Here is a 15547-nt window from a genome sequence, read left to right as displayed (position 1 = left end):
CTGCACGGTGAAAGTGAAAGGAGCTTCGGCATCTTGGTGGTGCCGCTGGCTCGTGCATTTCGTCTCATGTTGCCATTGATTGTTCTTTTTTTTTTTTAAATTCCCTTTTTCTTTTCTAGGTTTCCTAATAATTTGTTGTTTACAAGTGCTTCAGGAGAGCTCTGGAAGATGGTCCGCATCGGGGGACAGCCGCTCGGCTTTGGTATGTAGTTACTGTCTGTGGCCTCCTCTCCACCTCGCGCTTTGCTGGTGAGAAAAGAGCGCACCGTGAGCTTGATGGTCCACTTTCACTCTATGGCCCGTGTGTAGAAAAAGTATCCATTTTAACCCATAAACAGTGAGAGAAGCTCCGGAGTTCCTGGTTTTTTTTTTTACCATGTGGCAAAAGGGAAACTTGGTAGTGGTGAGCGGTAAACTCTTCTGCTCCTGGGTAGAGAGAAATCGCCCGGATACATTCCCCGCCTCGTGCTTCCTCACTTCCGTGAAGACAAGATGAGCATCGGACTCCTTCCTTGTTGGAGACCACCAGAAACATCTCTTCCCCCCCAGAAGAAGAAAAAAAGAACCCAAGTGTTTTGTGCCACTCAAATGTACTCCCTAATGCCAGAATCGAGGAAAGCTTCACTTGAGAACCCCTCCCCATAGCAGGGATGGAAAGAATTTATGTGTGCGAGCGTTTCTGCAGGCAGGCAGATTTAATGCTTATTAAATTCTATGAATCCTTTTTCTAGGTCAGCTTGGTACCTATAACATCCCACGTAAACCTGATCGGTATGAAACATCAGACGGGGCCCTGTAAATATTACTGCCTCGGTTATATTGCTATATCCAGTGGAGATCAATTCATTAAAATAGCACGAGAGAGTGCTGACATCTCATGTTGAAAAGTTAATGGCAGGAAGCTTTGGTATGAGGAGCCAAAAAAGATGATTATAAGCGTAAACGAGGTGCGTTAGCATCGCTGCATGTACGGGGATGTGATGCGTGCACACGGACACTTGGCTCCTATGGAAAGGCGGTATCTGATGTAAACTGGCAGCGTCTTGGAGCCTGACATGCAAAGAGCGCTGAGCACTTGGAAATCTCCGTGGGATTAGCACCTACAAAATGTCTTTCAGTATAGGTGCCTGACTTTATCATAGGCACCCGACACTGGAAATCAGCGCTAAGCTCCTGAATTCAGTCTCCCGCTCCCTTTTTTAGGTGCCTTGTGATTTAAGATGCCGAAATCAGATGCTGAGTTTGGGTACTTTTTTTTTTTTTTTTTTTTTTTAATTACAGGGCTTAACTTTTAAAGCTAAGCACCTAAGTCTTTTGAATATCGGTCTCTTGCCTTCCTTGGCCTTCTGAACATGACCATTTGCAGTTTTATGCCCACGGCACGAGTCTCGTCTGCGTGCCAGGGTGACCGCTTAGGCACGGTCTCAGATTTAGCTTTATTCCAACACCTCTCCGCTCCCCTTTGCCCATCCACTCGCCCACGTTCAAAGGACAGAGACGCCATCTGTCATCCCTGTGCATCTCCGGGCCGACACTTACCATTGCTTCCCGGAGGTCTGAGAAGCAAGGATTTGTCCGGAGGGGCAGATAAAGCGATGTATTCGCTTGGCAAGATGCTTCCTCCTGGAGTTCCGTTTGCAGTGCGGCCAATATCACTGGTGCTCTGTTACCTCTTTCCCCACCTCCCCAACTCTTGTGTCTCCAAGATTGTAGAACTAAGAATTGCTTTTCAAAACTCCCCACCCCCACCCCCTTATCAAAGTCTATCAGCATGACTCGAGCACAGGATTATTTTAGTCTGCAAATATAACAGGTTTGCAGGTGCTAATTCCGGTGGCAGAAGCAGTATGGCACATCTCCACAATGAACGGAAACTAAAACAAAAGGTGGAAAATACAGCAGGACAGCAGGATAGAGCAGAGTCTCTCTGTCCTCTCCGGCTCGTGACTTTTGTCTCTTGACTGTCACAATAGGAAGGGTATAATTTGGCCTGCATGTGCCTCCATGCTTGGTGTATAGTTTTCTGCTGTATTGTGTGTGTGCGCGCGCATATTTTTCTAATTACTTTTTAAATGATCACGCTTTGAAACCGCAGCAGCATGAAAGATTCTTGACACTTCTGTTTTTAAATAAAGAGCTCATTTATTTTATTATGGTCGCACCCTCTCGCTTGCTGAAAGCTATTTCCCTGAGAGCAGTCTTTACAACTATTACTGTTACCAGTCATTTTTAAAGTGCTACAAGGTGTACCCAGTGCTGTACAAATCCATACAGCCCCTGCTACGAACAGCTTTCAGTCTAGTGAAGAGAGACAAATAAGGGTATTTGGAGTGAACTAGGGTCTCAAAGGCGGGTAAATAGGTGGGTTTAATTGACAACATGGACCACATTCCCTAATTTGTTAAAACTGCAAGAAAATCAGAAAGTGGAGTGGGGAGATGAGGGCAACAAAACAGGATTAGCAGCCAATGTCCAAAAAATAGGATTTCTTTATTGCAAAGTAATACGAGTGTGTAAAAAGTGCCCAACTCTGGCCGAGTTTCGCCCTCTCACAGTGGGGCTACATCAGGGGCTACAACATATAAATAACACACATAATAAATCATAAAAAATCATAAAAACATAATTCATAAAAACAAATAAAATATTTTTATTATTTATTTATTAATGTGTGTTATTTATATGTTGTAGCCCCTGATGTAGCCCCACTGTGAGAGGGCGAAACTCGGCCAGAGTTGGGCACTTTTTACACACTCGTGTTACTTTGCAATAAAGAAATCCTATTTTTTGGACATTGGCTGCTAATCCTGTTTTGTTGCCCTCACGGCTTTGTTAGACAGCCTTCCTTGCTGTTTCTTCAGTGGGTAGATGAGGGGCAGGGAGGGTGATTTCTGATTGATTTCAAAGTGCCTTTTACGTACAAAAAAGAGTTTTGTGCGCATGTCGCTTTTAAAATCTAGCCCTACAAAAAGGGTCAAATTCCCATCCCCACCCTCCAAAAATAATAATTTTATTTAAAATTTTTCATATTAAATTGCATAGCAAAAGAATATTTTTTGGGGGGGTTTTTATACAAATGTTTTTTGCAGATATGTGAAGAGCCTGTTTTTATTTTTTTCACTTTAATGGAAAAAAGATTTGGCCCATTTCCTTCTACTATATGGGATTATGTTTGTTAATTTTATGTTTTATTGGGTTGGGGTTGTTTTTTTTTTAAGACCTTGCTCTTGATTGCCGGACTTTCTTAACCCTGCCTTCCTGCCCCCTTTTACCCCAGTTTCCACTCTTTAGCTCTCAACAGAAGGCTTGGGGTAGCCTGCATGGAGCGGCAATTGCTACTACCCTAAAAACAAAAAATCTTGCTGGGCAGACTGGATGAACCATTTAGGGCCGGATTTTAAAAGCCCGGCACGTGTAAAAATTGCCACTTGTGTGCGGGGCTGGGCCCTGCGCGTGCTGCGTGCATTTCCAAAAGAGCCCAGCTACGCACGAAAGTGGCAATACGCACACACGTGCTGGGCCCTAAAAAAGGGGCAGATTGGGGGTGTGGTCTGGGCAGGACAGAGGCCATTAGCCGCTGTCCCGGGGAAGCACGTGCCGGCAGCTGGCCGGTGCACATAACTTCTGTTCCTAAGGAGCAGTAAGTAATAACATTTAAAAAATGGTGAAAGGTAGGTAGGTTTGGGGATATGGAGGAGAGGGGAAGGGGAAGGAAGATTAGGCAGGGTGTTAGGGAAGTTCCCTCCCAGTCCACTCCTTAATTGGAGGGAACTGGGGAAGGCCTCATTGCGTCACTGCGTGAAATTTGCAAAAATTCACTTCCCCACGCGTGCCCGCCCGCACGTGAGCGCGGATTATAAAATCCAGCGCACATGTGCGCATGGCCTGTGGATTTTATAACATCCGTGCGCCGGCGCGCATGTTATTAAACCGGCACATCCATGTGCGCACGCCAGGAACCGCGCACACAAGGATGCACCCACATGTGTTTTAAAACCTACCCCTTAGCCTTTATCTGCCGTCCTTCACTGTGTCCTCGTCTCTTTCTTCTTTCAGATGAATGCGGGATTGTGGCTCAGATTTCAGAGCCGTTGGCTGCTGCTGACATCCCAGCTTATTACATTAGTACTTTCAAGTTTGACCATGCTTTGGTAAGTTTCTTCTGAATGGCGAGGATGGGAAAGGAGTGGGGGTGGAGAACTGGATGAGGAGAGAGTGAGGGGGAAAGAGGATGTGGCTTGAAAGGTCTGGGGTGCTTTTCTACACCCCCCCTCCCGCAGCCGTGAAAATCTTCCTTGCCCCACTGTTTTGTGACACATTGCTGATAGATAAAAGTCGAGAGTGGTTTTGTGTTTCACATGGCTCAGGGTGATGACCTGATGAGGTTTCCCATACTGTGTTTTTTATTATTATTATTATTATTATTATAATTTTAGAAGCAAAAAGAGTAGGAAATGGTTTTGCTTTTTCCTCATTCTCCAGCCAGTTCCTGTTCGTTCTTGGACCTAAAACCTGGCTTGCTACTGCACTTACTGGGATAACATAGACAATTTAATGGTTGCCAGTTGTTTAAGCTTCCCAGAGAGCTTAGTTGTGACTAAGCAGGACAAAAGCATTGGGGTTTGGGATTTTATTTTTTTTTGCTGAGCATACAGTATTTATTTTCTTTTGCTTGCCTTGTGTGTGAGCTTGCATGTTTCTCCCTGGGTTGTCGCACTCTAATTACATGCAGCCAGCGCCTAATCCCCAGCTCCACATAGCGTACCTGATTGGAAGAATGCACTCTTAAGTTGAGCTGGTAGAGGTCCCCCAGCTCTGGGGCTTTAAGATCTGCCAGTCAGGCTCTGGTTGAAGCTAACAAAAATATGCTAATTACAATGCAGCTGGGGGTGGGGTGGGGGGAATGGAGGATAGTCTTATACCAGGTACATTCAGATGATGAATATTTGGTGTCCATGCCCTGAAAATCTTGGAACTATTACTAGAGCCTTAAGACTGGATATGGAGACCTGGCAAAGAGGATTGTTGATGATTGTCCTTGCCGAATATAGAGCAATTTCTGGACGTCTGTTCCACCCTTCACATTTTTGGGAAGTTTCTGAAAGTACATTATCTTGCAAAAGGATGATTAACTGGAACCCATCTAACATTTGTGGAATTTTGAACCTCCTTTTTATATTAATTAAACTTATTTGTTTCTTTCTGGCCCGGCGTTTTTCTCCACCTCCTTTGGGCAACCTGCCCCTGTTTCTAAATGCAGCTAAACACGCATTTTCCCAGTGTTTAAACATTCCCATTGCCCCCATCCCCAAGGACAACAGATCACACTGTCTCTGAAGATCAGGATGGTGGCAGCTTTCCCAAATTTTCACACGGGTAAAGAAGGGTTTGTTTACCCAGTCATCTCATATTCAAAATTGTCACCTCGCTTGTATGGCAGAAGTGGGCAGATTAAAAGCACAAGCAGGAGTTTCATTTTGAAATCCTTATTATTACCTTCCCCGTGTACTTTGCACCTGTGTGTGTTCTCCATCAACCCCAGAATTTTAGGTCAAACTGGCAAGAAACCCACACACAAAAAACCCCAATGGCTGTCCAATATATGCACAGCCTGAATGTGACTGTCAGGTGTGGCAAAGGCCCCTCTTCTCTTCTGCCCCCCTCCTGTGCCCATGCTTTGGCGAGAAGTGGGGGTTAAACCTTTTTCTGATGAAGTCGTTTCCCTGACCAAGATCTTGATGCCCAAAGGGAAGAGTCAAAAAAAAAAAATAGTGATAGGATTTACCATCAGAATGGCAGGATCGGTTTGGTTTGACTTGGCTAAGAGGCATCTCTCAGACTTAGAAAACCAGGGCATCATAGGAAAAAAAAAAAGAAGATAACCTTTTTTTTGTCTGTTTTTAGCATTTCTGCTTTTAAAATTGTAAATAAAGTATTTAGTGGTCTGATTGTGACCATTTTATTGTTCCCTGCATAGAAAACAGCTGGAAGCGGTTGGATTATTTATTTATTTATTTGATGAGTTTTATATACCGTTATTCGGTAGAGCGCAGCTGTAGAGTGGGGGATGGGTTCTTGGCTTTAGCCCACAATCAGCATTAGGACTGGGCTTGTCCTGTGTCTGCAAGGAATGACATACACTAAGGGGAAAAAAAAGACTTCATTTTCTGTCTGCTTTCTCATCACTTCCTAAAAGGGTTTTGGGTGATGCGAAATCCTCCCATGACTGGCCTTTCCCCGCCTGCCAAGGTTCCCCCAATAATATCAGATTTGCCGGTTTCTGATTCCTCACTCTTATGATCAGGAGGTCGATTATAGCATCAGGAACGTTGTATTGTGACGTTGCTGGAGGAGGGATGAGGCTTGTTGAGACGCGTGCGGCTGGTATACTAGAAAACCATGGCAATTAGCCATCCACCTGACAAGACCGGGACTCCATCCCTTTTTCTTATGGAATCCAGCTGTGCAGGCAAACTTCCCTCCTGTGCTGGCCCTGACTCGTATCCCTGTAGCACATGGGTGGCACGAATGGCGTCTTATCCGTCTGTGATGGCTGGAGGGTCGACAGTGGAAAAGTGGCTCGCACCTGCTCAGCCGAAAGCAGAGAAACTCGGGGCCTGCTATGGCAAGGACTTTCCACCCTTAAGTGACCTAGGTTTTCTCCCCGACTTTCCAGTTTTTCCCAGGGGCATTCAGGTGGCGCTGACCCTAAAATGTTGTGCTTGGCTGCGTAGCGCTTCTAGGTGAATAACAGCTGAGCGGATCTGCGTGGCTGTAATATACCGTGCCAGAGCAGAAACCAAGCGAAGGGAAAACAATAGCAGGACAAATCTTGAGCCTCTTTCTCGGGGTTTTAATGACATGGATTAAAAAAAAAAAAACAAACAAACAAAGAACACTTGGGATTGACTTTAGAAGTTTTATACTGTTCCATGGTAAGACAGCCTTGCTCTTTTCTATATGTTAGTTAATATTTCTAACTCTCTGGGATGTGCAGAGGTGGAATCTTTATGCCCCTGTAAGCAACATAGAATATTTACATCCAGATAACACACGTACTGTACCAGGTTGAATTGTCATTTTTAGGACTGTTTACTCCTGTTTTGGAGGAATATGGGATGTACCAAGCTGTTTCCTTTGCATGTGTTCCATCTGCTATCTGTCTTTCAATCCAGTTCTTGAGCCAAGACATGGGGAAGTAATAAAAGGAGGGAAATGAATGTACTTTTTGTGAAAGTAGATGGGGTTCTCCTCCCAGGATAGTCAGGACAGCGGCTCCTGTAGCTGAGCGCTAGATTCATTGCGGTATAGCCAGTGAGTGGCAATTTTAAATCCCAGGCTCCCTGCTTGGAAAGCTGATTCCCAGCTAACTGTGGTCAGCTGGCTGCTCCCCTAGGCTTTTGCAGGCAGCCGTGTGCAGCTTTGTACAAATTTTCAGTGGGGCTGCCCACAGATTCCTGTGGCACTGTACCGTGGCATAGTCTGTTGAATAAAGCACCCTTTGCAGGAAACTTCCAGCGGTGTTAGAGGTCTTTAAAGTGGGAAGGAAGCCACCAATTCCCTTTCTTTGTTGAACTGGTATCCGGCCAGACAGCAGAAATACCAACCAGGGCTGTCTCATCCTATTTGGTTAAAACAAAATTTAAAAAAAAACCAAAACAAAACACTATGGGATGATAGAAAACAATATTTTAACACCAGAATCTACTAGAAGAATAAGGGGGCGCAGGATTAGAAAAACTCTCTTTAAACTTAGGGTCTGTAATGTCTTAGATACTATGGTTTTTGCATGAGTAGGCAAATTCTCCTACCCCACTCCAATCCTCAGTGTGATAAGCTGTCGTTCCGATGACGCGATTCCCCCAGTTACATCCCCCTCCCCCCCCCCCCCCCCCCCCATTGTAGAGTAAGGGCTGATGCGACAGCCACGTGTTCACAGTCTCCTTCGGTTTCCACAGGTACCAGAAGAGAACATCCATAGCGTGATCAACGCTCTCAAAGTCACTCAAGCGGAAAAGCATTAAAAAAAAAAATTTCCGAGGTGATACCAAGGGCCTTTCCGTTCTCCGCCTGGTTTTTTCCTTGTGAAGCTTAAGTCCCGAGAGATGTCAAGACGAGAGAAATTGTGGAAGGCGGGGTGCGCGGGGAAAGACCAGTAGAAGCAGCTCCAGCTTTTTAAATATTTTATTTTACTTTTCAGTAATGAAGGTTTCTTTCCATTAGACTCCAAAGCTTAGTGCAACCTTCCTGCTTCCCTGGTGTGAAACATGTTTGTAAATAAACACTGGCTCCGAGATTCCAAAAAAACTTAAAAACTGGGTGACATCATCTGTTAAGTCATGCAGAAAAAAAACCCTCTTGGATGCCACACGTTGGTGCTCCTCACGCTGCCCAAAGAGAGAGAGGTTTGTTTGTTTCATCACGGAGTTCATCACAAGAGTGAAATGGGGGGGGGGGGGGGGAGATTGTGTTCAAATGTTACTCTGTTTCAAAACCGTTAATTATTTTATTGGCAGTGGGCAAGTATGCAAAGTTTTCAACACAACGCGTCTGTTTTTTGTTTTTTTTGTCCTGACTAGACAGACAGTAGACTGATTAGTATTCACGGAACAGTTTGAGGGTAGTCTTCAAAGCCGATTACGCAGGCGACTGGTGTGTTACCCGTGTAAACTGGCCAACTGAGCATGGCCTTCCCTCTGTGCGGCTAAAAGTTTGCCCGTTGTTCCAAAAACAGGCGCCTGTTTAGCCACAGTTAGAGGAGGCCTTCCTGGGAAGGGGTGGGGGGCGAAATATTCATAGTTGGGGGTGGTTCATAACTGCAGGAAAAAAAAAATAAAGCAGGTGGAAGTGTCCGCAGGTCCTTCCCACTAGCGACAGATTTCAAAATAAAATGTTGTGCGTTCTTCCTCACTGAATATTGATGCAAAGTCCACAGATGAAAGGTATCCATTAGGCATCGTCCCAACGTGGACAGTTGGAAAATTATCCCCCCCCCCCTACCTTCGTTAATGCAGAAACTTGTATATGTTGGGTGCGTGCAGAACACGCAAGCCTCACTGAAAGTTTTAACTTTCCGAGTGAGGAATGGTCAACAAGAGGAATGATGTCTGTCTTGGGCCAATGCTGCCTTTGTAGGTTACTTTTTTTCCTCCCAAGGTGAACAATAATTTTCCATTATTGAGCAAAAGTGACAATCTATGTTTACTTTATGGTTCTAGTCAACAAAAGAGGTGCAGGAAAGAGAATTTGACGATATCCTCTTGTTGACTGCTGCAGAGAGAATTAGCTCACGTTATGTTGAGTTTGCATTCTTGTCTGCGTTGGTGGGAGGTGCTGTTACAAAACTGGATTCTCAAAAAAAAGAGATATGTATGTGTTTTCTGTAATTTACCTTAATTGTACAGTGACTTCCACTCAAGAAAAATAAGCTAGGGGAGCAGTATTGTATAGTTCCTCGCACCTTGAACCTGCTTACCCATTATTCTCAACTGAGTGGTAAGTTTGCTTAGGCCTAGTGGAGAAGCTGCAGATTCCACAAAATTCCTCACGGGGAGGGGGGGGAGGATCATCGGCGCCTTCTGTTTTACTGGACAGAATTTGCTTTAACCCAGGGGCCATTTACTGTGCTGGAAGGCATTGGGTTACCAGTTGATACAGTGTCCAAAGCATGGCGTTTATTTGTAAATTACTTTGCTGCTCACTTGGATTGCAGCAGGGCCCTTGCAGCAAGAGGCACACCTTTCATATTTTATCCTCGTTTGGGTTTTCATTTATAAGAGCATTTTATTTCTTTTTATTGAAACGTGTGCAAACCAGTCAATGGCTTAATGAGGCCATTGTACTTTTGGGTTACAAACATTGGGGGTTCCCAGTGAAGATTGCTCTGTTGCAGTTCTCTTCTGGGATTTATCTTCACAACACAGGCAGAACATGCTGGTGTATTTTTTTTTTTTTCATTTGATGTAAGCTTTGATTAGCAATTATGGCTTCTACTTATTAGATAGCATGCAGCTGCAGGCTCAAATAAGCTGTCTGGTGCAATAGAACCCTCCGGAAGGAATGAGTTGATATGTGAAACTGTGAAACACGTAAAACCTCCAGAGAGGTAACCCAGATAAACCCCAAGAATTAAATTTCCTGCCTTGCCAACCGGTAAAATTTAGCCAGATAAAAAGCTAGGTGAGGACATCCTGGGGGCAAGGCTTAAGTTTAGCTGGGAAGCACTGCTATTGAATGCTGCCTGGCTCAATATCTGGGTATGTCTGGTCAGAGAAAATGCTATCCTAAAGTTACCCGGGTATCTCTACACGGGTAAGTTTCCACTTGCCACCCCATTGACATTTGACCTCCAGATGTCTAGCAGCAAAGGTTTTTGAGTTGTTTCCTAATGGGAAAGGTTATAGGATTTTCATTCTACAGACGAGTAAGTCTGTTTTTGGGTTTGTTTGGGTTTTTTTTTATTTTGGAGCTAGCTTATTTTGTGATACCCAATTCCCACTTAACTATGACTGCTCAGTTTTCCCGAGGTATTTGCTTGCATACTTCGATGCTTAACACTGCCAGCGATTTTCTTCTACCTCCCGTCCAAGCTGTTTCGGGTCTCCGCGGTCGTATGGATGGATTTATGGCATCTCGTGTTAAGGGCCATCAGTGAGCACACCAGAGGGTAATTCCAGGGGTTGTATTCTCTCTGCAGCACCAGCCCTGTCCCCGAGGGCCATGCAGTCAGTGTACAGAGGAGAAGGTAATGACGAATGGGAAATTTCCCCCAACCATTCTACAAGTCTTGGCATTGTGAGTGTGTGTGGCTGGCATTAGCATTCAGGTGCTTACTCACGGAATATTGACAGGAAAACCTTAAGAGTTTTGAAGCACAGTCCATCAGTATCTTACTTGTGTATCACCCTGACAGGAGCCTCCTGCCTCTCTCTAGGATGTTTTGATGTACATGAAAGCCCCCTTGGGGGGCACTGGGAGTTAGCAGAAGGAGAAACGAGATTTGTCAATTTCACCAGCGGTGGTACAAGTGATCTCTGTTTCTGAGCCTGTCTTTTGTAGTGTAAAAATAGATGTTTATTCTGCTGCTAGCTTGCCACAGACTGTGCACTGCCATCGCCCCGAGTGGCTCTGGGCACACCCAAATATCCTAGAAAAAAAGCATTGATCTCCAGCCGGACTGATGATGCCTTCTCATGAATGAAACGGCAGTTTTGTTGAGCCTTAATGGAAAGAAAACAAAAACACTGAATTTTTTTGGGAGGATAACTTTTGGGTTTTTTTGCACTCCTACTATCTTGGAAAACGAACGCTGCTATTTTGATTTTGACTAGGCTGGATATCTCTTTAGGGTTCGCAGATGGCTTCAGATAATCGGGGACAGGGTGAGATGCTCCTGGTTTTCTCCCCTTTGTTTACACCTGCGAGATTTTGGAACCATACGTACAAGTGAGGCAAAACCTGAACGTGCTCAGCCTGTCCCTGGCGACCTGTTCCCAAAATAAGACCGTGTGAAAACCTCCTGAAAAAAGATTCCAGACTGGTGTGGAATTTGATCAGGTGGTTTGGTAGTATTGTACAGCACAAGCCTCACTTTGCATTTAGAACTGGCTTCACCACCAGTTTAATTAAATGCAATCATTGCGGCAAAAGAAATATCTCCTTTCCGAACCAGCTCAGAACTCACTCGGTGAAGAAAACGAAAGAGTATTACATGAAGATGGTACTAGGCCTTGATTGTTACTGTAGGAAGGCGTATCAGGATTTAGAGAGCTGAGCCCCAGAAGTAGCTGGGGATTGTGTGGAGAACTATCCTTGGATGCTTCCTTGAGTCTATCTGATCTCTGAAGAGCCTCTTTTGCCGAGCTCTGTTGATGGGATTCAGAGAGCCCCAAAGAACTCATTGGTATTAGCATTGTATTTGCCTGTCAAAGTGGTAATTGCTATGCATTTGTTTATTTGTGTATGTGTGTGTGTGTATGTGTGCGGCAGGGGAGGCAGTTGATTCTTTGAATCATTGTCTTCTGGAAGGAGCAGTAGAATTGCACTATTAATTACAAAAAAAAAATAAAAAAATTAAATGTTTCCTTAAAAGATTTTCTTCTCCTTCGTCTGCATGAATGCAGAGGTACTGTTTTGTCTTTAACCAGCTGCCAAGTGTGTTCTCAGGTGAGGCCGAACTTGCCTGATTGTCTTTGAGGCTTTCTTTGAAGCGGCCATCTTAACTCAGCCCGTTAACGCTTCTCAAGTTCATAGTTGCTAACATCTGTCCTTGGTTTTCTATCTTTATCAATTTGCACAAACTATTAAGTAACCAAAATAAAATGCTTATCTGCTTCTGGACACACAAAAAACCTCTACGTCTCTCTCGCCCTTGTGGCCTTTGTATTCTGCAAATTAAAAATCCTAAGTATGTTTTGTGTGTTTCTCTGTAGAAATTAATTCGTTTTGTTTTACATTGTTGTGATTAAGAATTTGTTAGCTTTTAGATTTTGTGAAGTACTTGTGTTTGCATCGTGTTTACCTAGAAATATGTAGCATGTACATATACTGCTTACATCCACATGTGTTTGACACATGCTAATACATTACATACCAGCAGCATATATACTGTATTCATGTATATAATTATATAGATATACATGATGTATATATGTGTATATCTGTATATATAGATATACAGGCACGCATATACACTGTGTGTGAATGTATATATATATATATTTACAATAATAAACATTGTAGTTTTGTGTGGATGTTTTAGGGCACTTCCTGTAACCCTACATACATGGTTGAGGTGTCTTTCCAAGCAAATTCCTGATCCTAAGGCACAAAAGTGAGGAAATATGGAATCTTGACGCTTGAAATGGAAACATAGACTCTTGCAGTCCTGTTCTGTATATACCGTGTGGCCTAACCCAGACGTTTCGCTAACACGCGTTGCCCTCGCTGCGCTCTGCTTCGTTATTTGTGAAAGGGTTGGCCATGCCGGCAAGAGGAAAGCAGTCTTACCTGTAATGAGCGAGCCTAGTGGCTACTTTCTGTGGTCTTTGGACAAGGAGGGAATTGCAAGGGGTGCACCTTAAAGAATTTAAAAGATGTCTTGATTATAAGCATTTGAACTGGTAAAGGGGCAAGTATTGCTATGCTCTCTTGGTACTGTAGCGTTGCTGGATGGTTATGCACGAAGTATGGCATTCTTGTAACTTCCTTAAGATCCAACTTAGATGGTAAGTGCAATGGGGCAGGGAACCTCGTAGCCACGCGAGTAATCTTGTACATACGGCAATGTGTGCATTGAGGGTGATGTGTAAATAATAATAATAATATTTTTCTCTACCCAGCAACTTATGTCTCGAAAAAAATCAGTCCAGGAATATCGCATAAGGGGGGTGGGTGCGGGGTTTGGGCAGCTTTCAGCAGACAGTATTATTGAAGCCAGACGACCATAGTCAGCCAGTCACAGCAGATATAAAAGATAATACTGGCCTTGGGTCTCTGATACCACCATGGGGAAGAACTGTATTGGGTGATGAAAGAAATAAAGGGATTTCTTCACCTAAAATGCTACTGGAGAGCTTCTAGTCTGCATGCCAGAAATTTGTAGCATTATAGATGGCAGCCCTGTCTCGCTCTTTATGTGCCTTCTTCTTTAACAGAGACGTTTCCAGGGTGTTTCTTCTGTTGGGCCACGACGTGGAATGGCTGGTGGGAGGGTTCCCTTTTACATGTGCCATTTGCATGGCTGATCAGCAGCAGCCCATGAGATGTTGGGGATAATTTACAGTATCTTGGGAATGCAAAAGATATACCCATATGGGTGCGATGCATTTTATAAAGACTAGTTTGTTTGTTTTATTTCTTTAAACAGTCTTGTGCTCCGCAGCTTCCGCAAACCTGTCCAGCACGGAGTGCACATCATGCATTCATAAAAATCCATTACACGAGCAGAACAATAAAGCAGATTAGAACACTAATAGTAGATAAGACAATAAGCAGATTCTAAAATCATAATACTCACATATACAAATAATATAATTATCTAAATGCCTCCTTAAAATACCGTGCCTTCAATTTCTTTCTAAATAAATTGTCCCCCTCCTCTCTTAACCCCACTGGCAGTTCGTTCCACACTGTAGGGCCCAAATATGAAATACCCTAGGAAGGGTGCTCTGCAACTTATAGGCCCCTGATGCTGCAATTTTTAACAGCCTTGTCCCGGATGACTTTAAAGCAGGCTCTCACCAATGTATCGTATCTGCTACTGAACATGCCACCTCAGAATACACGAATTTGTGGAGTATCGCCACCATTTGATACTGTATTCTCCATCTCACTGGTAATCAGTGCAAAGTACGCAAGACTGGATGCGATTTCGAGGAACACCACCACCTAACCAGTCTCGCTGCCGCATGCAGGATTAACTGAGGGCGTGCAGCAATATATCAGGAGGACCCAGTAACAAACTACTACAGTAATCCAGATCCCTACTACCAAAGCCTAGTGTAGATGTCCTTGGTTTAAAGAGAAGAGGTCTAGTGCTTACAGCATTGGACTAAGATACAGGAGAAGTCCTGGGACATGAGTTCAAGATCGCCAGTGGCGATCTACATCAATCTTTGTCAGTCCCTCTAGGCAGTCTGGTTTTCAGGATATCCACCAGCAATAAACATGAGAGATTTGCATGCGCTGCCCCCATGGCACACAAGTCTCTCTCATGTACATTCATTGTGGATATCCTGAAAGACCAGTAGTTGAAGAGATACTCAGGGACCGGCTTGAGAAATGCTGCTCTTTGTGACATTGGGCAGGTTGCAGTGTCTGTCTAGACCTCTGCAACCCAGCTGAAAGTTATTTTATTGAAATGTCCCCCACAGGTATGGTAGGCTGCAATAAAATGCAGCGCAGACCCAAAAGTTTTTTTTTTTTTGTATGATCTAGAATCGGCTGCCCTTAAGCCTGCTTTGCTTCTTGGAACATTGCATGTTCTCACTCAGACTATCTGAGAGGACCATCATAGAAGGGGGGGGGGGAGGGCATTTCTCCTTCTGGGAGTGTATTGTGATGTACGAGTCCTGTATTCCAATACAAGGGGGCCCATTTCAACTTGGTTGACTTTTGATTTTGGCAAAGTCATCCTGCTGTTTTATATGCTATCCTTAACCCTAAGTCAAAGGAGTTTCAATGATCTCAGCATGGCGCTAGAGGCTCAAGTGGGCAGCCCAAGAGAGTCCTAGAATTAGAATAGCAGAGCCATTGTCAGCCTGTTGCATAATAAGTTCAGATTAGTCTTTATGGTTGCCACTAGCCATTTGTTTTCTGCCAAGTACCTGTGTAGTATTGAGGTCATATGGCTATGTGTGGTTGAGAATTGGTGGCTAAATCAGATTTCCAGTCCCTGTTAGCCACTTTCTGCCACATTGCATTGAGTAATCTTATTATAAGCACCCTTTCTTTTACCTCTGTATTTTGCTACTTTAAAAAAATTAAGTATTGTGATTTTTTAATCACCTGGTGGATTCAATGATAGGGAGAGGTACCAGCCTCAGAG

General features: G+C 44.0%; 1 protein-coding gene across 1 annotated transcript in view; it reads left to right on the top strand.

The window, feature by feature from the left end:
• The window catches only part of CASTOR2 (cytosolic arginine sensor for mTORC1 subunit 2), a 223095-nt gene extending 208085 nt beyond the window's left edge, over positions 1–15010 (top strand). Inside the window, exons 7-9 of the mRNA XM_029613087.1 lie at positions 120–202; positions 4057–4151; positions 7959–15010. Coding sequence (XP_029468947.1) covers positions 120–202; positions 4057–4151; positions 7959–8024 — 244 coding nt within the window. The 3' untranslated portion in view covers positions 8025–15010. The remainder of the gene's footprint in view (positions 1–119; positions 203–4056; positions 4152–7958) is intronic.
• Positions 15011–15547: the final 537 nt, after the last annotated feature.

Source organism: Rhinatrema bivittatum, chromosome 8 (assembly GCF_901001135.1).
Source record: "Rhinatrema bivittatum chromosome 8, aRhiBiv1.1, whole genome shotgun sequence".
Classification (NCBI taxonomy): Eukaryota; Metazoa; Chordata; class Amphibia; order Gymnophiona; family Rhinatrematidae; genus Rhinatrema; species Rhinatrema bivittatum.
The sequence above is the reverse complement of the archived record's forward strand: the minus strand, read 5'-3'. Positions and strand labels throughout refer to the sequence as shown.